Source organism: Amblyomma americanum, chromosome 11 (genome assembly GCF_052857255.1).
Source record: "Amblyomma americanum isolate KBUSLIRL-KWMA chromosome 11, ASM5285725v1, whole genome shotgun sequence".
Lineage (NCBI taxonomy): Eukaryota > Metazoa > Arthropoda > Arachnida > Ixodida > Ixodidae > Amblyomma > Amblyomma americanum.
This window is the reverse complement of record NC_135507.1, coordinates 46,933,516-46,953,958: the sequence shown is the minus strand read 5'-3', so window position 1 is coordinate 46,953,958 and position 20,443 is coordinate 46,933,516. Positions and strand designations below refer to the sequence as shown.

The following is a 20,443-nucleotide window of genomic DNA, read 5'->3' as shown; positions in this document are numbered from 1 at the left end:
GGGGTACCAAGAGACATATAGGGATACTAGCGGTAGACTTTTCATGTAGGCTGCACATAACATGACACTTTGCTGCGTTGCTTAGTAGACAATGTCGAACTATTGTATTGCTCAGAATGAAGCTACACAGGTCCAAAACAGGCAAGGCGTGAACGCTAATGCACCATTGCCGTATGCAGAAAAAAAGCTTTGAGATATTTCTTTTCACAGCCAAGATGAAATGCATGCCTTTTGTATAAGAATGCACTGCTAAAAGTCACATTTCTGTGAAATTAAACAACCGCCAACCAATTGTCCACTTCCTAAATGTCCAAAGAAAACCAGTACAGATGGCACAGGTGCATTATTCCGTTCTCTTCACTGTACAGTACCACAGCTTCTGGTCAGGCAGCGATACCTAGCGACAAATGGGAGCAATTATGTATAACAAATAAAAAAAGCATAGTTAAAACGGGGCTTATCGCCTGATCTAGAGAGCAATGAATTATCGATGCGTTTTTCAATTCCTAAGACAGCGGTTTGAACCCACTTGTTCGAAGTAAGTTTTTCTGCTCTTTGACTTTTTATGGTAGAAATTAGCAACCCGCAAATCGTTTGCCATTTTCTTGGGGCGCGCATTACCATTTAATGAGGTGCTTCTTGTCTAAGATCATCATTGAAAAAGCTGATAAAAAAGCCTGGAGATGCAACCGGAAGTTGGGGTACTATAGTGTTGGGAGAATCGAAATATGCGGCGCTGACACCTATTGAAATTAGAATTGCAATTTAAAATGATAACGGAAAAATAGTGTGTTAGAAGATGCATTACCTTATTACTTTTCTGTGCGTCATTCAAGAAGACAAAGAACCAAAACAGCGAAGAAAAAAGTAATGAGTCCCTTGGAATGACCGCCAGAACCACAGTCCAATGCACGTTAAATCTCTCTTGCTTGAAATTATTTCAAAATTCACAGCAGCTTGGTTACAGCCTTAACACACAAACATCACCTGGTGAAGTAAAAAGTCGTGGATTTTTTATTTATCTACTAGATGTAGTGTCCAGTTTTCTTGGAATTTTAAATTGTCAGGTAACTGCAGAGTTATGCAGGAGACTGTTATGAAAGAAATTATGGGAATGATCTAAACTTCCGAGGTTTAGAAAAGTTTTTCCTCAGAAGTTCGTCCTGCTCTCCCATCGAGCAGCCAATGGAGTGAGTTTTTTACAATAGGCAGCAGAAAACTATAAGCGTACGGACGAGAGACCCACAGATGTATAACCAGCAACTCTGGACAAAAGCATTTTTCAACTTGAAATCCGCAGGCTTGCATTTTTTGCTATTTACACTTTTGCTACCGTCAAAAATGTTCCCCGTAGGTTTTTTATGACTGCCCTAAATGCTCGATACGAGCAATGGAAAAACTTCAAATGAAAGATTTTGCAACGCATGAGAAGAATGGAGCATTGCCTTTAATACTTGCATAATTACAGTAGCATTCAGTATTCCAGTTTTGAAAGCTTTTGCACAAGAACGCTGGACATGAATTATTATGGTGCCGTCTTACCATATGAGGAAAATTACGTTCATAAACCACTTTCCGTTGTAAAGTGCACTTGTCTATAATCTCTGGGTATGATTTTACAGAAACAATGCAATTCAAGAAAATCACTTGTGGAAATTATATAAGACACCGTGAGGGGCCCTTAGCAATAAATACAAGTGATCAAAGAGATGCTCCTATGTTAAATCAGAATACCGAACGTTATTGCTTGTTCTTTCGCTTGAGATATTTCAAAGTCTCTCTGCAAGCTATCGCATACTGAGAACTGCCATGGTTGAGTGCAGCGTGTTTTGTTGTTGTTCTTTTGCAGTTTGGCGAGAAAAAACGTTTGTGATGCGGGACATCAACGAAAGGTTGTACAATGGCATCGCGTACATCATATCGAAGGTAAGCATACTTCGCACTGCCTTTTTTCCGCAGACGCGACAGTATTTTTCTAATGACCTATGTCGTTGCATGCAGAATCACCCACCAGGTGTTGGATGCGATTTCACGTGTCCCACTTATTTTTTTTGGCATCGCTAATCCTTATTTACTTTTGGGTGCCTTTTCAAACAAATTGTTTGACTGCCTTGCTACCTAGGTTGTGGCACTTACAGAGGGCTTTTTAAACTATTCTAAGGTAAAACATGGTACAGTAAAGATTTTAGCAGTATATAGCATTACGTATGTAGCTGAAAAATCCGATTAACAGTAAAATATAAAAGCGTGGAAGTGATGATTTGCGTGTTAGGCTAGTTTTATTCACATTGCAAGCTCACAGGTATAAAACCGCCTTGTGCATCAAAGGGACACCGAAATTATTTCGCCTATTCCTGCATGTTCGACTAATTTGTATATCATGTATACGTCCTCCGTCACCTTTTAGCCTTTGAGCCCGGCCCAAGTACTTTTAGCTTATTTACTAAACGCGAAAATACAAGGTGCACCCAGCGATGCCGGCGAACCGAGCCAGGAACGTATAAATTTGTCTGCGTATATCTGGCATGCCACTGATGCGCACACCTGGAAGTGTAAGCTGATGCCATTCCGGTTCTTAAACGTCGACCACCTTTTTCATCATTTGAGTAAGAAACAACATTAAATTATATTGATTGATCGACCTATCGATCGATCGACAGACAGACTGACTGTAATTGATTGATTGTTTGATTTATTTATTTATTGATTGATTGATTGACGGCATCGTCCTATCGCCTTCTCTTTTATGGCCAACCCTTCCCCTCTGCGTGTGCAGCTAACCTACAGTCTGCCTACGGCCGCAGCCATAGCGGCAGCATACGTTTTTCCCGCCTACTCGATGACGGGCCTGCCTCAGCGAGAGGAGACGCGCAACTTCGGCCCCTACATGGGCTACACGCTGCTCTACCTGCTCACTGCTCGGGCCGTGGCCATGACGTCTGCCTGGACCTTCCCGACACGCCAGCGAGCCGCCGCGTTCCTAGGACTCGTCATGCTCATCTTCTGCCTCAGCGGAGGCTACGCCGTCCACCTGATGGACCTCTCGCTGGTCACCTCATGGCTCCAGTGGGTGTCGCCGCTGCGATGGACCCTCGAGCAGCTGGCCATGGTCGAGTTCGCCGGTGGCACGACGCCCATGTACGACTGCCCGCGGGGCCCCGTGGTCCTGCAGGAGAACGGCATACAGGTGAGCAGGCGGAGGAAGACGGGATGACATTAATTCGCAGCCGACTAACTGACGGAACTCTTGAAAGAGTGATCCAAATGGCTTTAGTTCTTGTCTCTGGAGAGAAACGTCCCCGCCAACGCGTCACTCCGTTTCGCTATAGTTGCTTGCATTTTACTCTTAAAGGGGCTCTGAAACGCCTTCCAAGGAGAGCACATTAACTCACTTAATCACTGCACAGCGTCGCCATGAAAACCGGAGCCAAATAATACACTTCTACACGCAGCAGACGACCCACAATCGCGCGTCAAAGTTGGCGAGCCCTTCCCGGTGACTTTTTCATGCTCGCACCCTCCTCCGTCCCCCGCATCTGCGTAGACATGGTGAGAAGTGGCCATTGGTTAGATGCTTTCGGACGTCAGGCAGCTACCGTGGCCGTGGCCAATAAGCCGCTTATCTCCCGCGGGTCGGGAAGCTCCGCTCCCAGAGGGGCGTCGGCGAAGGAGCACCTACCTTCCAGCGTGCAAAAAGTGACGAGAGGAGAGGGAAAGGCGCGAAGACGCTGAAATTCAAATTTTAACTACAGATATCTCAGCTTCTACAAAGCGCACTTAAAAAATCCTTGCTGGACACTATTCGTGAAGCGGCGTGCTTCGATACCCCATGCATGCCGCAACTTTATTTGAGCCCCCTCCACAGCCACTTTAAAGAGAATTCAGCGAATTGTGTCCATGAGTGTCAGCTTCTGTGGCCAAAAAAGTGTCATAGCATTCGAAGCTTTCGATGCCTTTTCCGGACGAGACCCAGGTTGTCCTTCCTGCAGATTGCTCTTCCCGTGCACGACCTGCCACAGTTGGCAGTTGACGCCACCAAGGAAATATGTGAAGCCGCTTTTCTTCCCGGATGAAGCTTTTAATGATGTCTATAGTAGGATACAACTTGAAAAAAACAGCAATTGTTAACACTAGGCCACGGTCCGCGGCGTACTGCATTACTCCGCTAGCCAGTCACAAAAGTGAACGAAATCAGCTTTTTAATATTTGGCTTTACTAAACAAGCCAGGTATCAAAATTCTAGAGCTTATAACTTTTTTCTTATGGTTAGCTTCTTATTTAGGTGACAAGAGAGGTTTTAACCACGGCCTACATTTTTGTCGTGGAGGAAGTCTGTGCGCCGGTCCTGAATGTGGGAGGAGCTTCAGTGCAGACTTAAGTTGTATCCGACTATAGAGGGTTCTGCTTCTTGGTGAAAAACCTCATTGCTATCAACTTCATCCTGCCTCTTGCCATTAGCTCCAACTTTCTTGTGCACAGTCATTCTGCGTTCTCAAAGGAGCGTAGTTTTCCACCCTCGTTAAGAGATGCTCTCTTGAAGTTGCCCATCAACATACATGACCACCAACAAGCTCCTGCCCGAAGTCTTCTGTGATCTGAAAACAGGGCGTGGCTTAAGCTTGTTCTTCAGGTCCCTGCGATATCATATTAAGAGCGAAACAAACGAACACCCTTATTTAACCCGGGATTGGGGAAGACTGCATAGACGGCTTTTATATTCCGTTTTTAAGACCGGCGAAACTGCTTCACCCTCTTTCAGGTCAAGGCGATCTGCGGCATCGTGACAGACAACCACGCCCTGGCGCTGTTCGGACTGCACCGGGAGTGGCCCACCGCACAGCCTATCCTCATCATTCTCGCTGTGCACGCCGTGTTCATCGTCGCGGCCGTCATCTACATAGCCCTCAAGATGCGCGGTCCAGGCGCGGCGCCGGAGGCCGACAAGACGCGGTGAACAACGACGCGAACTGTTCGCCTTCGGTCTTGACGACGCCTCCACCGAAGTTTGCCCGTGGCAGACCCAGCTAGTGCGTTACTCTCTGCAGACTGATCTTTAAGAGCGTTGTGCGAGAGTTGGGCGAAGTGCAGGCTTGCTTGCTGTGTAGTTGGAATCTGCGGCCGTGTAGTTCATCGACGACCGAGCTTTTGGATGGTTGATTAAAATGGCGTTAAATGCATACAACCTTAGTCAACAATGGCGCCACGAATCCTAGAGTTTAAGCACGGCCCCTGCCTTACGAGCGGGCCTTTTTTAATGTTGCAAAGTAGATGGCGTCCAGGATGCAACACCTGAAAAGATCTGATAAGGACCACGAAAGAAACGCGATTCCAAAACTTCTCCGGCAAAAAAAAAAATTGAGCGTGCAGCTATATCTAAGGAGCTTGACTGACCACTGTCTCGGCACAAATTTGTTGCTGAAGTTCCTAAAACTAATGCCTTTTATACTTCACTCATCAGGCGGTTACTGCTGCGTTTTAGACGGACTATATAGTGCAAGACGTGCTGTTTGCTCTAGCACTCACCGAGCACCGAGTTTTCCGGACTGCGTTTGACAAGCACATGATATGCAATGCACACTGAACAGACTGCGTCTTGCTGACAGCGCCGGCCATCGCCCAGACTGTGTCATCAGTGCCCTTTCCTTCTCTCCTGGGACGTGGTACCGTTTTCTGCGAGCGCAGAGAACCTTTGACTCATGGCGCGCTGTTCTAATAATGCTCGACGCTTGTATGTTATGTCTACCTCCTCTGCCTCTCTTCTACGCAAGTAGCCGATTCCATATGCACTGGTACAGTGCGCAATTAGCGATTCTAATCTATTTCCATTTTTCATTGAACTTGGTGTGCGGTGCTCCTAACTTCATATGGAAACCTGCATTATGCAACGAACCAAACCTGCTGTGGTCCTCATCTTGCTGACATATCTCCTGCAGGTCGAAGCTGTGGCAACTGATCGTGTGACCGTGACATGGCTAATGTGTGCAACGATAGAGCACTACGTGGCCACCAGGGTCCGCTGAATGGCGTGTAAAGAAGTTATGCGTTATTGCATACTTCTTGACAGAAGCGGACAGTACAGTTATTTTAAAAGACCGTGAATTCCAAAGCCCCAGGTAGTGTCTAAACATGAATGCTATATGCACGACACTCCTGTGTGATTAGAGAGTTTTCAGAAACCGGTGATCGAGCTCTTTAAGTGCGAAGCCTACAGCAACATGTTTACTAAACATGATGCTCTAGGTCTTACAAAACCACAGTATGCGGCACCAATTATATCACCTTTCGCATTGCATTGCAGTGTCGTTCTGTAAAGCCGATTTTATGAAGGCTGACAAAGCAACGCGAATAATTAATGTGTTGCTTCCTCGCTTTTGCTGTTAGTGTATCCTCTGTCGTTGTGTGTACTATGGTTTACTAGCGCCCAGTCTTCTACTGGTTGGGATCCAGTGAGAATGCGCAAGACGGAATCAAACACCTGCCTGAGCTCCGGTGCTCCGAGCCTAAACTGGCCCCCGTGTAAACCGTGTAGTTGACCCGCACTATATGGGCATGCTCTTTTACTTCATCCCGGTTATAACTACAGCCACAAAACGTTTACAACGGTTGCCTTTCGTTTGTCGCTGACGCTAGAACGACAACGACAATTTTCCAACCTGTCATCGCAAACATGAAAACAAACATGAACTGTTTGTGTGTCCCTTGCTCTGTCCTGTGTTTTTTCGAACAGTTTCAAAGATGAATGAAAGACCAAGCTCACCCGAACCTCAGCTGCCAGCTATTCTCCTGCTGATAGACCGGGCTGCGGCTGTTGCCTTTAGAACCCTGAACTCAGGGTCCGATGTTAATTTAGGTGCCTTTGTTTTCATCATTTATGTCAAATATATTATCTTATATCTAGAAACAGCTGTAACGACGAAAAATTTGCTACAGCGAAACAAGAGATGTGATCTATTGCTCGAAAAAAGAAGCAAGAAGCTTTTACACAATTTTTAAGACGTAGTGAAATCAGTGCACTGTGCTCACTGATGTCAATTAAAAAAAATAAAATGAAGAGATGCAGCAGCGTTACAGAAGGGTCGTCACAAGATGGTGTTACCTAGTAACTAAATGGCATACCAACCTTGAATACAATATAACTTGTTTCTAATTGTAACATCACCTGAGATTGCAAGAATGTCTCTTTTCCTAGAGATAACCCTTTGTGCACCATTTCAGGCTTGAGACTTTGTTTGTTTTATTTTTTGCCCTTGGCACACGTTACGGGCACGTAATAATGCCTTCACCTATATACGTTGACGTCTTCCTTGAATGCGTACTTGAAGTCGTGTCTTTACAGGTATGTGTGCAGTTATTGTATGTGTTGAAAACATGTTGGTTGTATGGAGGCTGCTTCCTTGTGTGGTTTTAGTAGGTTGCTTGTCTGAACTTGGCTTCACAACAGAACAACTATAAATGCAATCGTGTTGGAACTAATGAAGGGCAGGTTGTTTATTAGACTGAAGTAATCATATCAGAGATAAATAATTTTGTGTCACTTTTCATTATAAGACTTAGCACTGCTATGTACACAAATCATTTTCGATGTAGAATTTTGTCTTTGATATTAGATAACACTTTCATTATGAAAACAATTTCTCTATGATGTGCATAACCTGCTTGTAAACATGCGGTTATCATAAAATGTTTCATGTTTATTTGATACATGCCTATAATCAAAAGAGAGGAGAGTGCAAAATACAATGTTATAGCAAATTTAATCACCCCCTATAATTCCTTTTAGCTGGGTTATCATGTATTCAGTAACTCCTAGGTTTATTTTTACTGCAGTGTTGTCCTACTATTCATTAATTTTATCTCCAATCGCGCTTTTTAATTCCATTTAGCAGCTCCTGAACCATAGGTGACTAAGAATAAGCTTGCATACATATAACTATCGATTTATCACCATATTATTCTCTCAATTATATTGTTCCTTTTAATCCTGATTATTGGAATATTTTTTTTAAAAGATGCTTGTTCTCTGAAGGCAGATGATGTCATCGCTTGACAGGTATGTATATTGCTCAACATGTCCACGGCGTGTTTTGTACCATCTAGCTGTTGACACAACTCTCGAAGCATGGTCATGTGTGCGTGTCTTGAAAATACTCCTAACAGTGTTTATTAACGTGGTTTAGCTTGTCAAGTGATGTAATGAAATGTTAGGTTTGTTTCGATGTTTCTTGCACTGCACCAAAAGTTGATTTTTCTTGAGCGGTACGAATGCGTACGTGCAATTGTGTGTGACGGCGATTCTTATGAGGGTGATCAGCATATTGCTGGTGGTTATTTCTTGCAGCTGTGACTACCTTCCGTGAACACCAAGATCTTACCCGCAGCAGTCAGTTTAGCATCTTTCTTATTCCACAATGTTGAGAATGTACCTATCAGCCTTAATTTAACAATTGCCAATTTACAATGCCTAAAAATATGCCGCAGCAGTGTTCAACAATTCTTATGAGGTGCCTTTTTTCAGCTTCCTCATTGTGCATATATCGTCTTCTTTACGTTTAGAACACTGCACTTCCATCTGTCGCACACATTAATGTGCCAAACTCTTCACTTACACATAAAAGCAGGGGAAATTAATGTTTTCTTATTTCCGCTATAGCTTCCCGTATTTCATAGCTTTATAGGTACAGGCAAAACAAAAGCTGTCTGACTTTTCCCGATGAACTGACACAAACTTGTACATATGTGGTGACTGTGTTTGTTTCGCGCTTTTTCTACAAGCAGCGCATTGTTCTAGTGTAAATAAAGTTTTCCTAATTATTCGTTTTTCATACTCTTTCTTTTGCGCGGCAAGGCGGCCGCGGCAATAAAATCAGAAAAACACGACAACAGAAACGAGAACACAGCGCAGCGTTGATTGGCAGCTATAAAAATCATTCACAAGGATTAAAAAAATCTAACGTCTCCCACTGAAAACAGGGCCAAATACTGAGAAGACTGGTACGAGTACAGCGATTGAAAGTGAAACCGCATCATCTGCACCATCATGCCGATGATCAGAGCAGTTTAATGGAAAGCACGGAAATGGCCTGAACACAATAAAGGTTCCCGCCATCTAGGCTAGGACCCTTACGGTGGCGCAAGGCAGCGGCTCACCGTGTCGGGAGGGTTCCGGAGGTAGCACCGTGCTGGTTTTTGCTACAGTCCCAGAGCATGTGGATTAAAGTGGCGATATCCGTGTGGCAGACCTTGCATATATTTTTCGGGTATGTGCCGGGGTAGAACGGGGGCACACTCCTGGCTACTGCTGCCAAGAGTGTGTCCTCGTCGGCATCTTTTGTCGATGTTGTAAGTGAGTGCGTTGCGCAAAATAAGGAGCTCAAAAATCAAGGTATTTCCGACCTTCTTCATGTTTTGTTTGGGGCCCTGCTTTCACATGTTCCAGCGATGGCGCCTGGTAACCTGAACAACTTCCTACAGCTGGTGTTTTCGTTTGAGTCCCTAATTACCTCCTTCGCAGCAAACTTCCTTGCGAACTAAAATGGATTTGGCTAAACCTCGTGGATCTCATATGCACCGAAAAGTGCCGTTTATATTGCAGTGGAACTGCGCTTGGATTTCAAGTCGGTTAGCTGAACTCAAACTACTCTTGAAAGAGACTTGTGTTCCAGTATTGGCCCTGTCAGAAGCTGGCCTGCCAAGCGGGATATGTTTGACTGGATATGTCGCCCATAAAAACTGCAGCATAAAGTCATTTCCTGCAGGAAGTGCTTCGCTTTACATAAGAAGAGAAATTCCACATGTTTCTCTAAGCGTTGCCGATCTTTGCACGGATGACATTGAGGTAGCGGCTGTGAGAATACAGCTCGGCTCTCGAACCCTTTCTATTGCATCCGTGTACGTATCTCCGCGGAAGAAGGTAGCATTATATTTGTTTCTACTGCAGCTCTGCGACCGCTGCCTAGCACCTAGAATCATCTGCGGTGATTTCAATGCCCATCATGCCGTTTGGGGTGACAGGAACACGGATTCCCGTGGACGCAAACTTGTACAGGTTATTGACAGTTTAGACGTGTGTTGCCAATGACGGAAGCCCCACTTTTTTCCGGCCTCCAGCCTCAGCGACAGCTATAGACCTGACACTGCATTAACCTGACGTCCGCGTGAGTTGGTCAACAGCGCCTCACCGCATGAAAAGTGATCACTATCCGATTTTTGTGCTTCCTGCCGACTTTCGTATGCATGGTCCTAAAATTAGCAACGTGGTCAACTGGGACAAGTACAGAAAGCACCTAGCACGTGTTTCTGGTGATGTTGTTGACAAAATGGTTTCTAATAAGCTAGCAACAACTACGGCGGTCAAGTTACCTGATCATTTTCCGGCCCCGGATTTAAAACTCAGGAACCTTTGCGCAGCGAGAAGAAGGGCGCAGCGCCAAGTTGTGCGGAAGAAGGACGAGAGGCAACTGAAGACGACCTTCAATAGGCTGAATTCTGCTATTATACGGCACACGAACAAGCTGTACAGGTCGCAATGGGCCTCATTTTGTGCTAGTTTGACTGTGTTCTCACCGATAACGAGAATATGACGAGTTATTGGCAGCCTTGCTGGAGAATCTCGCCCTTCGAAGCCTTTTGAAGTTCTTGCAATACGCAAGGAAAAACCTATTGCGTGCTTGGCAGAGGAATTTGCAGACGCACTCGTACGCGATGATTCTGGAATAGATATATATACACCACCTGCTTCCTCCAGGTCTATCATGGACGTCCCGTTCACGTTTCGTTAGCTTCAGACTGCGCTCAGTGGCCTGCGGCGCCGGTGTTCACCAGGTCCCGACGGCATCACCAATCAAATGCTGAATAATCTGCCCTTGCAACTCAGAAAGGAGCTCCTCAACTTCATCAATCAAGTTTGGGAGACTGGCAATGTTCCTCCGTCATGGAAGGTGGCACATGTAGTTCCAGTACTGAAGCCTGGCAAAGACATGACAGACCTTGCCTCGTATCGCCCTGTGTCATTGACCTCCTGTGTAGCTAAGTTGATGGAGAAGCTGGTAAATGAACGCTTATCATCGTGTCTTGAGGACAGCAAGGCACTGCCATCATGTATATGACAGGATTCCGCCGAGGTCTTAGTGCCCAAGATAGTGTCTTAGACTTGATCAGTCACATTGAACACCAGAGAGCTTTCGGCCTTTCCACCTTAAACATTTTTCTTGATGTTGCGAAAGCTTACGACAGCGTGCTTCAGAGCTCAATTCTAAACAGTTTGCAAGGCATGGGCATACAAGGCCATATGTTAAGATTCATTTACAAGTTTATAAGTGATCGCGCGGTTCGTGTACGGTTAGGGAGTACGTTAAGCACCGAAAGGGTTCTATCACGAGATGTGCCTCAAGGAAGTGTTCTTTCACCCACGCTCTTTAACGCCGTAATGGCTGGCCTACCCGATTCGTTGAAAAAAATTTGCAGGCAAGTGCGTATGTCACTTTATGCTGACGACATCGGTATTTGGATTACTGGCTATCAACAAAAGCGATTAGCCCTGATAGCTCGACAGGCTATACTTTCGGCACAAGCTTACCTTCAAGGTGTGGGGTTGTCTCTGTCAGTGGACAAATCCGGCCTTATTCTGTTTCCAGGTGTAGGAAGACGTCAAGCGCGGTTGAAGATAGACCTCGGTCACTCTTGCATCCGTCAATTCAACCACGCGCGTATCCTGGGCGTCATTATTGACTCCTGTCTACCGTGGCGAAAAGCTGTAGACGTGATTGTTTCATCTATATCTTCTCGTCTCAACGTGATCCGTAGAATTGCACGTGAGCAATGGGGAAACCATCCTTCTTCAATGGTCAAACTTCATGAAGCGCTGGTGGTCAGCCGGATAATGTATCAATTACCTTTAATTTCCCCCTCGGCATCACAACTTGAGCGTCTCGAAGTTTTCCACAGAAAGGGCCTAAGAAGAGCCATTGGAGATCCCTAGGCGGCTGCGAATAAGGCAGTACTTCATGAGCCCCTATCGAAACCACTTAGCCTTATCGCTTCTCAGAGACTATTAATGCATCTTGACCGCTTAGGAGAGACGGTAGCTGGGCGATCCCTTCTTCAGCGGCTCTGCAAGAGATATGAGTCAAAGGCTTACTTGGCACTCAATACTCTTAGTTCTTTAGGCATTAATGCCCGAAGGCAAAGGAAACGGTTGAAACCCCCCCTGGTCTTTTCCAACCCTCGACTGTAAGGTCACAATTCCACATGTGAAGGCAAAGCGCAGCTTTCCTTTGGCAGCAACGCGTTCGCTTGTACTGGAATACTTGGAAACTGAGTATGCCTGCCATCTTCAAATTTTCACGGATGACTCTGTGGACAAGGTCAAACAAGCTAGCGCAGCGGCTTTTTACATTCCTTCTTTGGACTGTAAGTGGTCCGTACGCTGTACTGCTGTCGTATCCTCCACAACGGCTGGAAGTGGTGTTGCTATTGAGGCGGCTTTACGGAAGTTAGGGTCTTGTCCGGCTCAACCTGCTGTCATCCTAACTGATTCAATATCTGCCCTTCAGAGATTACAGCGCGGATTCCCTACTGACGCCTTGTCTCTAAGCTCTCTGCGCTTGGTGCAGAATCTGCACAGCACAGGCTTTACTCTACATTTCCAGTGGGTGCCCTCTCACATAGGAGTCAACGGTAATGAGGTGGCAGACAGTCTCGCCCATAAAACTCTCTCAAGGATTCCATCAAAAAAAGTACCTTAAGATGGGAAAAGTCTCTGCAGGAAAACGGTGCTCGATCACTTCAGTACCCTGTGGAGTGCGTCCCACAAACCATGTGTGACCAAGGGACTGAGAAGATCTCAGGCGACCCTTCTACATCGAATTCGCACGGCCTCTGCTCGCACTCCTGCATGGATGCATAAGACCGGCATAGCATCGTCTCCGCTCTGCTCTTTATGTCGTGTGTGCGGGGATATCGAACATTATATTATGTACTGCCCAGAGTACAATGCGGAAAGGCATGTGATGTTCGCTTCCTTCAAGAAGACAGGAACCCGTCACAGCACAGTGCAGAACATTGTCTACCCGAGTGGAAACCAGACATGCTGAAGGGAGGCTGCACGCCTTCTTTTAACATTTCTGCAGAACACGGAGCTTGATTTTAAATGGTGACCGCAGGAACGGACTATGGCCTACTGTGATTGAATGTGTGCGTAGATGGTGTCTTCCGGAGTGGACTACTTTATTCTGTGAGTGAATGTGTGTATGGAGTGTGGCACTACAATGGCCTATGTTCTACTGTGACTGAATATGTGCATAGATGGTGACTTCTGGAGTGGATTGTGGTGTGAACTGTGTGGATTGATTGTGTGCATATATGCTGACTGCGGGAGAAAACGTGTGCTATTATAAGAGACTGTGCGCTTAGCGGGGTAGATGCGGCATTGTTAATATCGAAGGGACGCTACGGTGGAGCAATTGCCGGCAGATAAAGCAAGGCTAACCCCACCTGTAGCATTCAGCACCTCAACCTCAACCTCAATCTGTGGTATCGTTCCGGGTTGGGGTACGTAAACGTCTGCAGTTGTCTGAGGGCCACCGCGAGCGCCCAGTCCAGCTTGTCAATGGGCGGAGGGAAGATTCGGCGGGCCAGGCAGAAGGCGCTCGTAATTTCGTTCTAGCTGGTCAAGCAGTCTTTGGTGCTGTCCCATAGGCGACGGTCGCCGGCGCGGTTCGCGAGCTCGGGCGCCTTTTCGTGTGCCGTCTCGTTTCGGTTGCGATATGTCTTCGATACTTCTCCCATGTGCGCCGGGAACCACTGAATTCTGGTTTGAAAATCTACCTCCCGCAGAACTTGTCGATAGCTCAGGACTCGGGCCGCGCTCATTGAAATCCATCCTTTGGCGAAGTTTCGGACCGTTTGTCCCGAGTCGCAAAGAACCGTGGTGCACGTCGAATCCGTGAGGGCGAGTGCCACCGCCGCTTCCTCCGCTTCTTCTGCGCGCTCGCACGCTACACTTGCCGTTATGCGCGTTTTGCCTCTTGAATCGACGACCGCAACCGTGAATCGCGAGCGTTCTGCGTATATTGGCTGTTTTTGAGGAAAGGAAATGGCGCAGTATGTCACATATCGACGGACACCTGAACTGCGCCGTTTGGGAAGCGATAAAGGAGAAAGTGAAAGAAAGGAAGAAAGAGGTGCCGTAGTGGAGGTCTCTGGAATAATTTCGAACACCTGGGGATTTTTAATGCACTGACATCGCACAGCACACGGGCGGCTTCGCGTTTCGCCTCCATCGAAACGCGGCCGCCGCGGTGGGGTTCGGACTCGAAAACTCCGGAGTAGCCGAGCGTCCTAACCACGGAGCCACCGCGGCGGGGCGAGCGTACAGACGTTTTCACTTTTTACTGCTTGATTGAGCGCCTGCGCCTTGGACTGTGGTGCGTATGCGTAGTAAACGCCTGCACGAAATCCTCAAATCAGAACGCTGCTGGCACAGCCTAAATGAATATAACAGCGCTCAATAATAATAGTAATAATATTAATAATAATAATAATAATAATAATAATAATAATAATAATAATAATAATAATAATAATAATAATAATAATAATAATAATAATAATTGGTTTTTGTGGAAAGGAAATGGCGCACTATCTGTCATATATCGTTGGACATCTGAACCGCGCCGTAATGGAAGGAGTAAAGGGGGAGTGAATGAAGAAAGGAAGAGAGATGTGCCGTAGCGGAGGGCTCCGTAATAATTTCGACCACCTGGGGACCTTTAACGTGCACTGACATCGCACAGCACACGGGCGCCTTAGCGTTTTGCCTCCTTAAAAACGCAGCCGCCGCGGTCGGGTTCGAACCCGGGAACTCCGGATCAATGGAATTTAAAATTGATAATAAAAATAATTGGTTTTTTTGGGGAAAGGAAATGGCGCAGTATCTGTCTCATATATCTTTGGACACCTGAACCGCGCTATAAGGGAAGGGATATAGGAGGGAGTGAATGAAGAAAGAAAGAATAGGTGCCGTAGTGGAGGGCTCCGGAATAATTTCGACCACCTGGGGACCTTTAACGTGCACTGACATCGCACAGCACACGGGCGCCTTAGCGTTTTGCCGCCATAAAAACGCAGCCGCCGCGGTCGGGTTCGAACCCGGGAACTCCGGATCAATGGAATTTAAAATTGATAATAAAAATAATTGGTTTTTTTGGGGAAAGGAAATGGCGCAGTATCTGTCTCATATATCTTTGGACACCTGAACCGCGCTATAAGGGAAGGGATATAGGAGGGAGTGAATGAAGAAAGAAAGAATAGGTGCCGTAGTGGAGGGCTCCGGAATAATTTCGACCACCTGGGGACCTTTAACGTGCACTGACATCGCACAGCACACGGGCGCCTTAGCGTTTTGCCGCCATAAAAACGCAGCCGCCGCGGTCGGGTTCGAACCCGGGAACTCCGGATCAATGGAATTTAAAATTGATAATAAAAATAATTGGTTTTTTTGGGGAAAGGAAATGGCGCAGTATCTGTCTCATATATCTTTGGACACCTGAACCGCGCTATAAGGGAAGGGATATAGGAGGGAGTGAATGAAGAAAGAAAGAATAGGTGCCGTAGTGGAGGGCTCCGGAATAATTTCGACCACCTGGGGACCTTTAACGTGCACTGACATCGCACAGCACACGGGCGCCTTAGCGTTTTGCCGCCATAAAAACGCAGCCGCCGCGGTCGGGTTCGAACCCGGGAACTCCGGATCAATGGAATTTAAAATTGATAATAAAAATAATTGGTTTTTTTGGGGAAAGGAAATGGCGCAGTATCTGTCTCATATATCTTTGGACACCTGAACCGCGCTATAAGGGAAGGGATATAGGAGGGAGTGAATGAAGAAAGAAAGAATAGGTGCCGTAGTGGAGGGCTCCGGAATAATTTCGACCACCTGGGGACCTTTAACGTGCACTGACATCGCACAGCACACGGGCGCCTTAGCGTTTTGCCGCCATAAAAACGCAGCCGCCACGGTCGGGTTCGAACCCGGGAACTCCGGATCAATGGAATTTAAAATTGATAATAAAAATAATTGGTTTTTTTGGGGAAAGGAAATGGCGCAGTATCTGTCTCATATATCTTTGGACACCTGAACCGCGCTATAAGGGAAGGGATATAGGAGGGAGTGAATGAAGAAAGAAAGAATAGGTGCCGTAGTGGAGGGCTCCGGAATAATTTCGACCACCTGGGGACCTTTAACGTGCACTGACATCGCACAGCACACGGGCGCCTTAGCGTTTTGCCGCCATAAAAACGCAGCCGCCACGGTCGGGTTCGAACCCGGGAACTCCGGATCAATGGAATTTAAAATTGATAATAAAAATAATTGGTTTTTTTGGGGAAAGGAAATGGCGCAGTATCTGTCTCATATATCTTTGGACACCTGAACCGCGCTATAAGGGAAGGGATATAGGAGGGAGTGAATGAAGAAAGAAAGAATAGGTGCCGTAGTGGAGGGCTCCGGAATAATTTCGACCACCTGGGGATCTTTAACGTGCACTGACATCGCACAGCACACGGGCGCCTTAGCGTTTTTCCTCCACAAAAACGCAGCCGCCGCGGTCGGGTGCGAACCCGGGAACTCCGGATCAGTAGTCGAGCGCCCTAACCACTGAGCCACCGCGGCGGGGCAATTTAAAATTTGAAAAATGGCTTTTGGGGAAAAGAAATGGCGCAGTATCTGTCTCAAATATCGGCGGACACCTGAACCGCGCCGTAAGGGAAGGGATAAAGGAGGGAGTGAAAGACAAAAGGAAGAGGTACCGTGGTTGAGTGCACTGGAATATATTCGACCACCTGGAGATCTTTAACGTGCACGGACATCGCATAGCACACGGCTCCTTTGCGTTTCACCTGCAGCGAAACGCGGCCGCCGCGGTCTTGTTCGCAGCCGGTTCTACGGATCAGTAGCCGAGCGCCGTAACCACTGACCGGCGCGGTGTAGTTAAACCGCAGCTAATTTTAACGCGACAGCGTTAAGGGCCCCGTGTCGCAGAAAAGCCGGAGTCGTCGGCGTCGGCCGTGAACGAAAAATCCCTCCTCCTCCTCCTCCTCCTCGCAATGTACGCCAGTGCCCCACAGAGGTAGCGCGCGACGGCAGCGCCTCCCACTCGTCTCATTCGGGTGCAGTGGAGTCGTGCGGCCATGCAGGAATCACGCGGTGAGCAGCGAACAACGCAGCGTACATCCAAAGCGCGTTCAGCACGAAGCTTGCGGCGGGGTGACCGTTTGTTCGGCGTGGAAGCTATGCTGGGGATCGTGGCATCAGGCTTGTCGAGAATGATGTGCCGACGAACTACGACTGCAACTTGAGTCCCGCACGTTTCGGCAAGTCGCCTGACATCGCTTCTACGTGGTTTGCCGCTCCGCGCGTCCGTTTCACCGTACATAGCAGAGCGATTTGTCTAACGGGCCAAGCGTCGCGCTGAACGGGCGGTGGCATTCCGTGGGTTCCCTGGCAGCGCTGCGACACGCTGTCGCGTTCAAATCTTAAAGGCGAATATTAAGCTTCCTCCAATTTTATTAATGCGAAATCATTGCTACCCTTTGTCTGCGAAAAGGTGTCCGTAAAATGGGGTCTGCAAAATACGTCTGCAAAAGTGTCTGCAAAATGACTGAGACAGATATTGCGCCATTCCTTTCCCCAAAAGCCAATTCTGAATTTTAAATTTTCAAACTGTGTAAGCAAATTGTAAAGGCGGGGTTGAGGTGTGCACCGAGATGTCGAGATTTGAGAGGCACTTCGCCCTTTCGTAAAACGTTTCCTTCCGGTGTCCACAGAGATATGTGAAACTGTTACTGCGTCCAATAAAACATTTTGCTGGGCGAGTTGGTTCATATTGCTCGAGGGGATGCTTGTAGCGCGACAAAAAAACACAAGAGACAGAGACGAACGGGACAAGCGCCACTCTCAACTGGTTTTATTCAAAAACACGATCGCAACATTTATACATTTCCCCTTCTTCTTCAAGAACATAATCACCCGATCCCACATGCGAATGACACGCAAATATCACGCTTGAATCAAATCAGTTTATCTAAAAACCTGTACTCCTTAGAAAACATCGTCACCGAAGGGCTGCTGACGCATTCCGACCCTTTATTTTTGATATGGAACGCCTCAATTAGCTCACGCGTAAGCGCATCTTTGCTTCTGCCAATGACCTCTGTTCTGTTTAAAAATGGTGAGCATTTGCATGACTTGCAGTGAACTATCATATTTGTTCCGCTCCCATTTTCGAGGCATTTTTCATGCTCGCGCAGGCGCTTGTTCAGGCATCGTCCAGACTGGCCAACGTACACTTTTCCACATGAAAGTGGAATCTGATAGACAATTCCCACCTTGCAATCAACATATCGGTGTTTATGCCTCGTTTCGCAATCCCTTTTTGTTTTTTCCTCATTCACCTTAGGACAAAGGCTTTTGAGCTTGCAGGGCGCTGAGAAAACCACAGGAATTTTGTATTTATTTGCCACTTTTTTCATGTTGTGGGCCACGCGATGCAAATACGGTATCACCTGTGGCCTTACGTTATTCACCTTTTCTCTTCTAACCTTCTTGTTCCTTTGCAGCAACGTTTCTGCGACCATAACCAACAGGGACAAAGGAAAGCCTGCCGATAGCAGCCTAGAAACTTGGTCATCAAAACTTTCCTGGACAGCATGAATACAAGACTTGTTGATGGCTTCTTGAATACACATGGTTGCAACGGCTCTTTTTACTGTCTTGGACTGGGCTGAGTCAAACGGCATTATTTCCTTGAGGGCACGAGGCTTATAGCCCCAGCAAGCATGCACATCATTCACAGAAATCTGTAGATCTAAAAACTGCAACTTGTTGTCTATGGCAACCTCATGAGTGAAGTTAAGCCCCCTTCCAAACTTTTTAAAAGCAGATAAAATTTCCACCACAGTCTCGTGGTAGGTCACAGTTTCTAGTTTTTCTAAAAACACTAAAAAATCGTCAACGTACCTAAAAACTTTAATTACTTTTTTCTTGTCTAAAACTTGGTCTAAATCGCGGTCAATGGAAGAGAGAAAAATCTTGCACAACACAGGCGCCACACATGAACCAATACATATGCCACTCTTTTGCACATACGCTCTGCCTTCGAAATTAACCACCGTTGCACCCAGATAAAATTCAAGAAGTGACATGAAGTTTCCAACATTAATGCCAGCTGAATTTTGAAATGCTATCACACCATTTTCTTCAATGCAGTTCTGAACGGAGGTAAACAATTCTTCGTGGGGAACAGAATAATAAAGGTCTTCAACGTCTATGGAGAACATGCTGCCAATTGACCGGTTGTCTTGTAGAAAACTAGCTATGACATGCGAATTCCTGGTCTCAAAAGGATCTTTGACACAGAGAGGATTCAAGTTTCTGAGGAGGTACTGGCTCAGCATTTGCTGCCAAGTGTGTCGTTCACTCACGATACTCCTGAAAGGTATTCCCGGTTTATGGGTCTTAGCAGTGAAAAATATTTTTAGGCTATTCTCATTGCAACCTGCTATGCTTTTTGCAAGCTTATTCAGCTCAAATTTGGTGCACAGGGAAACAGCTGCGCTCTTTACCTTAGCAGGCTTACGTTTCGTGGCAATGAAGTTCTTCTTGACGGCACACATGGCTTTTTTCGTTGTACATCCCCGCTGTGAGCACTACGAAACCTCCTTCCTTGTCACTCTGCAGGATTCGAAGGGAATTGTCTTTGAAATAGGCCACAACATCGCGCACCGAGTCCTTACGCCGCACCGCGTTCTTCGAAACAGTTCTAGAGAGGCTATCCACACCGTCGAGAAGGCATCGTTCTTGGTCCTCGGATTCTGCTCTGGAAGCTAAGCGCCTGTTCAAAGACAGGAGCTCAGGGGCGCTGGTTCTTGGTTCTTTACTGTACTTGGGTCCCTTTTCGATTAAACTTTTCACCTGGTCCGTGAGGTGTACTCCGTCAAGTGTCCTCAGCCCTGCCTTCTGCACAGGATTCCTGGGTAATTTGGTTAGGTGCAACAAAATGCACCTCCACCAGAATTCCGTCGCCTGGCCGGCAAGCTTCCTAGATGAACGTAGCTTGGCTTCAGCCATATTTTCCGGGAACCTGGAGTAGCAGGCAACGCGTAGAAGGTCGTAGTACAGCCTCACCTGTCTCCACAACTCAGACCGCAGGATTCTGCACAGGCGCTTCACATGACGCACAGAAGGCAGTACACTCCCAAACCAGGCAGCCAACTCTACCGGCACCAGCCCTTTTCTTATGCAATAGGCCAGTCGTCTTGCCTTGCAAGTAGTCCAAGCGATGTGGGTGATTAACACCGTATCTTGACATGGAGAAGAGGAGATGAAAGAAGAAGGGCCCACTGTACTAGAAATGAAGTTCAATAAAACATTTTGCTGGGCGAGTTG

The 20,443-nt window shown here is 46.7% G+C and overlaps 1 protein-coding gene across 3 annotated transcripts in view; it reads left to right on the top strand.

The window, feature by feature from the left end:
• LOC144111237 (ATP-binding cassette sub-family G member 8) overlaps positions 1–8,813 on the top strand; it is a 285,626-nt gene extending 276,813 nt beyond the window's left edge. For all 3 annotated transcript variants that reach the window (XM_077644458.1, XM_077644457.1, XM_077644459.1), the window contains 3 exons: positions 1,850–1,926; positions 2,777–3,187; positions 4,760–8,813. In XM_077644458.1, the coding sequence (XP_077500584.1) occupies positions 1,850–1,926; positions 2,777–3,187; positions 4,760–4,954 (683 nt within the window). In that variant the 3' untranslated portion in view covers positions 4,955–8,813. The remainder of the gene's footprint in view (positions 1–1,849; positions 1,927–2,776; positions 3,188–4,759) is intronic.
• The last annotated feature ends 11,630 nt before the right edge of the window (positions 8,814–20,443 follow it).